This window comes from Sinocyclocheilus anshuiensis, unplaced genomic scaffold (genome assembly GCF_001515605.1).
Source record: "Sinocyclocheilus anshuiensis isolate Anshui unplaced genomic scaffold, SAMN03320099.WGS_v1.1 scaffold1121, whole genome shotgun sequence".
In the NCBI taxonomy this organism is placed as follows: domain Eukaryota; kingdom Metazoa; phylum Chordata; class Actinopteri; order Cypriniformes; family Cyprinidae; genus Sinocyclocheilus; species Sinocyclocheilus anshuiensis.
The window spans coordinates 58,924-64,444 of NW_015557111.1; the positions used below are offsets into that span (position 1 = coordinate 58,924).

Genomic DNA, 5,521 nt, shown 5'->3' on the forward strand with positions numbered 1-5,521 from the left:
GGTAAAAAAAAAAAAAGAAAAAAAAGTCAAATAATAGTATGTAATAATAATAGCAATAGTAATAGTATAAACTGAGACAGTGGTAATATCATTATGTTCCTATTGGTCAGTAGAGGAGCTTAGATTAGCCTGACAGCTAGCCTACTTTAGACCAGGTTAGTTTCCCAGCATAAGTTGCCACAGTGACTAAGCTTGATCTAGGCCTATGTTAAATTTGCTTAATGGAACCAAATCATTTAACAATGAGTCAGACTAACTGAAATAAGCCTGGCTTATTTGGTTAACTTGTTTTATGAAACAGGCCTCAAGGCATGAAACGTTATCATATTTTCTCCATTGCATCGTATTGCATCGAATCGCATTGTGTTGAATCGAATCGAAATCGGATCGCACTGCATCGTAATATGGGTGAATCGTATCGCATCGCATCGGTAGCTGCTTCATATGTATCTTTAAAGTATCGTATCGTTGGCTATGCATCGAGATGCGTATTGTATCGGCCTGAGTCATGAGATGCACATCCCTAATGCATACACGAGGGTCTGCATAACAAAACAGTACACGTGTACTGTACGCACATCATCTGACTTTTGCAAGGTCACACATGCACATTGACTTGGTTCTGCACTAATCAGTTGTTCCACAAGATGGCATCACTGGCCCGGGTAGAAGAAAACAATTTTTTTTTTGCTAATTTGTTTACTCAAATAGTTTATCTGCTTTGCCTTCAGGATCAGAAATCTGCACAACCCAGCCAAGAAGTTTAAGGTGGAGGCCAATGCAAACCAACTGTACCTCACTGGCACCGTGGTACTTCACAAAGACGTCAACATCATAGTAGTGGAGGGAGGTGGGTGAAAGTGATTAGAGAATCTTTATAGATGATTCTCTTCACAGATGGTTATTTTTATTATTATAATAATTTTTTTTTTCAGGATTTTTATTCATGTATTAATTTATACTTTTTAATACTCCCTGTAGGCCCCAAAGCACAGAAGAAATTTAAACGACTGATGTTGAATAGAATCAAATGGGATGAGCTGAATTCCAAGAGAGATGGTAAGGGAAATTAAGAATGATAAAAGATGGAGACTTTTATTGATCAGCCTTTTTTGAGCTGTGATTAGGAGCTGACCTTTGACATTCCATGTTTCTTTTAGAGCCTCAAGATTCAGATGATGAGGGTTCCAGGAAGAATAATAAATGCACATTGGTTTGGGAGGTAAATGGATACCAGTTATATTCTTATGTAAACCAATGGAACATTTACCAAAAAATATTCAGTAGTTCCCTTTCAAGCTTTCACGAGACATCGCGGAGGTTTCTCCTCTATGGGAACTCCTTCCCTTCCAAACTTTCCTGAAGTCCTATTGGCTCACGCCAGTCCAATTGACTGGCCAATTGTCGCGAAGTGTGCAAATCGCATGCAAATACTAACGAGCTTGAGAGGCAGTATAAAATGCGGTGCACGCAACAATTACACAATCTTCACTTATTTGTTCAGTACAACCTGAAGAATGGCTTCATTCTGTAAGACCTGCGTGGGACCAATTGAACCATCAGATCAACATGATAACTGCGTCGCCTGCCTCGGCTTGGCGGCGTTGGAGGAGTCCGACTGCGGGCATTGCGTGAACCTGCCAGCCCGCGTGCTTCGGACTCACCGCAACGTGACTTGTTTGGGGTGAGGCCCACTGCCGCCAGCGTGCCGCTGGTGGGAAACACCCCCAGCCCCCTTCCCCCTCCCGGAGGAAGGAGCAGCAACTCGCCGCGCCGCCATCCTCAGCGGTCATCCCGTTCCCCAGTCACCTTCCCCGAGGACTGCTTCCAATCACCTCCGAGCATCGAAGACTTCGTGTCGTTCGGCGGGGAGGAAGAGGATGAGGACTCTATGTCCATCTCGGCCTCTGAGAAAGAGGATTGGGTGGGATCGGCGCGTGACTGCCCTGACAGTGAGGGGCCCCCAGACCTTCAGGAGGAGCTCGTGAGGGTCATGACGAAAGCTGTCCAGGAGCTCGAGCTTACCTGGAGCCTTCCGGAGGAGCCTGCCGGGAGTATGCTTAACTCCTGGTATTTTAGATCCTCTCGCCGACAAACTGATTCGAGGGCGTCGGTCCCCCTTCTTCCCCGATGTCCACTAACAGCTCGTGAAGACGTGGTCTGCACCCCAATCGGCGCATGTCCAGTCTAACACGCAGGCCATTTTCTCGCACGTGGACGGTGTGGAGGCCCGTGCTTACATGCGCACTCCCCCCATCAAGGAATCCGTCGCCTCGCACCTATGCCCTGCAGCGGCCAAGACCCTGGGCTCGGACATCAGTCTCCTGTCTAAACTGTGCAGGACCACTCCCCACCTCGCTAACAAGGCCTACGCAGCGGACGGTGTGGCGGCGTCAGTGCTGCATGCCATGGCGGTGCTGCAGGTGTTTCAGGCGAAGCTCCTGCAAATGGCGGTGGGTGGAGCCCTCACACCGGATGCCATTAATGACTTCGCTTTGATGGTCACGAAGTGCTCAGGCGATCGGTAAGGCGATGGGCATTATGGTCGTCCTTCAGAGGCACCTATGGTTGAACCTAGCTGACCTCAAGAATGAGGACCGTAAAGTTCTCCTTAATGCCCCGGTGACTCCCTCCGGCCTCTTAGGTGATGCCATGGAGTCTTCGCTTTGCTTCACGGAGGCTCAAAAGCGCGCCAAAGTGATGAGTCACGTGATGTCGAGGCGCGCTTTCCAGCAGCAGGCCGCGAGATCCCGGACTTCTTCGGCACACGGTCCAGTGCAGAGGAGGGACACCACTACCTCGACTGCTGCTGCCATAAATACTTGCGAGTCATAAATATTTGTGAAAATAGGTTGTCATGTCCAAGGAAAGCCAAATCTCTGTCTTGGCATCGACGCATTGGTCAGCTGAGCCTTCTAACGTGGCGCTCAAAGTTAAAAGGATTTCAACGGCGTTTTTCATTGTCTCTCTTTGAATGATTTGGCATTTTTGAACGTGTAGTTGAATGAGCGGTTTAAAGACTAACTCCCTTGCCGCCACCTTGTGGCGCAACAATCTAACTGCACTGACTGACAGCCCGTCTAGAACGCGTGCCGGTGGAAATATCAATAAAAAGTCTCTTGTCCAGTCGGTCCAGGATCAGAACGAACTGTTATACATATAGGCTAACAATAGCCTAACAATCTTATTGTCAGGTTTATGTTCTGTGGATCGTTATTTTGTCATTTTCTTCTGTTTACTTCACTTCCCGTTTCAACTATTCGGTTTCATTGGTTTCTGAATATGACCTCGTTATATCGTAACACATACACGCACAGATTATATAAATATATATATATATATATATGGCAAAAATACCACATACCATTGAGCCATTGCTACTGAGCAACTCAAAATTACAGCAAGGGAAATTCTTTCACCGCGACAGCCCTACTGCTCGCCCCACCTCAGAGCGGTGCAGAGCCGTCACCCTCACCGATTATAGCCACGCAGCACTTGCCGGTGCATCCAACGACCAAGCCGCTAAAGCTGCTATGTCAGTTCCTGAGCGCGTGGGAAGCTATTCCGGGAATCTCACGCTGGCTACTCGGTATGATAGCGCGTGAGTATATCCTTCAATTCAGACGCAGACCACCCCGTTTCAATGGTGTGGTGCACTCTCTAACATTGCCTCAAAATGCTCCATTTCTGAGACGACAGGTATGCAGCCTGCTCGAAAAAGGAGCAATAGAGCGAGTCCCTCCAAGCGAGCTGGAGGGCAGGTTTTACAGCTGCTATTTCATGGTAGATGAAAAGATGGGGGACTCCGTCCGATCCTAGATCTAAGGCCTATCAACAGAGCGCTTTGCAACCGTCCGTTCAGAATGATGACGCTGAAACCGATGCTGGCCCGGGGACTGGCCCTGGGGACTGGTTTCGTCCGTGGATTTAAATGACGTGTACTTTCACATTCAGATAGCACCAAATCACAGATGCTTTTCTAAGGTTTGCTTTCAAGGGTGCGGCGTACCAGTACTCTGTTCTTCCGTTTGGGCTGGCTTTAGCCCCACGCACTTTCTCGAAGTGCATGGATGCAGCACTTTCCCTCCTCAGAGTGAGCGGGATGCGCATTCTCAACTATCTGGACGATTGGCTGATTTTAGCTCACAGGACACGCTAGTTGGCCATATAGACACGCTGCTTCATCACTTGGAGTCCCTAGGGCTGTGTGTCAACATGCAGAAAAGCATTCTCGCCCAGAGTCAGTCTATAAAATATCTGGGGGTGTGTTTCAACTCGGTGGAGATGTGCGCCCGTCTCTCTCGGGAGTGCTCGGTGGCCATTTTGTCTTCCCTGTGCCATTTCAGACTAGGCAACTCTGTTCACTTGAAGGAATTTCAGAGGCTGCTGGGACTCATGGCAGCAGCATCAGCAGTGTGTCAGCTGGGTTTACTACGCATGCCTCAATTGGACAGGCGAGAGGCAATAGGACTTCAAGAAAGGCCGGAAGGGAAGGAGTTCCCATAGCGGAGAAACCTCCGCGATGTCTCATTCATTCTCAGGGAACCGAGGTTACGATAGTAAGCGGAGACGTTTGTCATGACTCACCATTTGTTTTTTTCTTTACTTTTGTATGGTTTTTACTGATATGCAAGTAGACACTAAATAATATAATGAGATAGTTTGTCTTCCTTTTTCTTATTATCCTTTGTGGACTTAAATATATACTTTTTTCTCTCTCTCAGGGTACAGCCAAGGAACGTAGCTACGGGGAGGTTAAGTTTAAACAGTGTCCAACAGAAAGTATGGCTAGGGAACATTTTAAGAAGCATGGCACTGAGCACTACTGGGACTTGGCTCTGAGTCAGAGTGTTCTGGAGACAACTGACGATTGAGATACAGACAGTACTCAACAGAGAAACAGTGGAGCCTGTGGCATGTGCACCTTGCACGCATGTTTTTTCTTTTTTCTTCAGTTTTTTTTTTTTTTTTTTTGGAAGAGAGTGAAGGAGGTGGAATAGACTGGCTGAGAGAAACGTACATGTAAATATTGTTTGAGCGTGTAAGAGAATGTGTTTTCGTACCTGCAATACAAGTGTGCAAAGCTTAAGAACAAGAGTTGGTGTAATGAACTAGATTGTTAACCCTAATGTGTACTGCAGAACTTTACAATGGAAGCTTGAACAGGAGTGGACACTGATTTTGTATCTCTTGTAACAAGGTTTATAGTGTAGGCTGTGCAGTCTTTGATCTTGTGTGATTTCTACCTTGGATCCATCTTGTTTGAGTCCTGCATCTTGTGCTCTCAACATTTTGATGCAGTCCTGTAAGTAAATAAGACTCACTCGAGTGAAGGAGGTGGAATAGACTGGCTGAGAGAAACGTACATGTAAATATTGTTTGAGCGTGTAAGAGAATGTGTTTTCGTACCTGCAATACAAGTGTGCAAAGCTTAAGAACAAGAGTTGGTGTAATGAACTAGATTGTTAACCCTAATGTGTACTGCAGAACTTTACAATGGAAGCTTGAACAGGAGTGGACA

The 5,521-nt window shown here is 46.7% G+C and overlaps 1 protein-coding gene across 1 annotated transcript in view; it reads left to right on the plus strand.

Annotated features, from left to right (window-relative positions):
• LOC107677690 (U4/U6 small nuclear ribonucleoprotein Prp3-like) overlaps window positions 1-5,313 on the plus strand; it is a 40,289-nt gene extending 34,976 nt beyond the window's left edge. Inside the window, exons 13-16 of the mRNA XM_016472693.1 lie at window positions 732-850; window positions 982-1,059; window positions 1,161-1,222; window positions 4,725-5,313. Coding sequence (XP_016328179.1) covers window positions 732-850; window positions 982-1,059; window positions 1,161-1,222; window positions 4,725-4,874 — 409 coding nt within the window. The 3' untranslated portion in view covers window positions 4,875-5,313. The remainder of the gene's footprint in view (window positions 1-731; window positions 851-981; window positions 1,060-1,160; window positions 1,223-4,724) is intronic.
• Window positions 5,314-5,521: the final 208 nt, after the last annotated feature.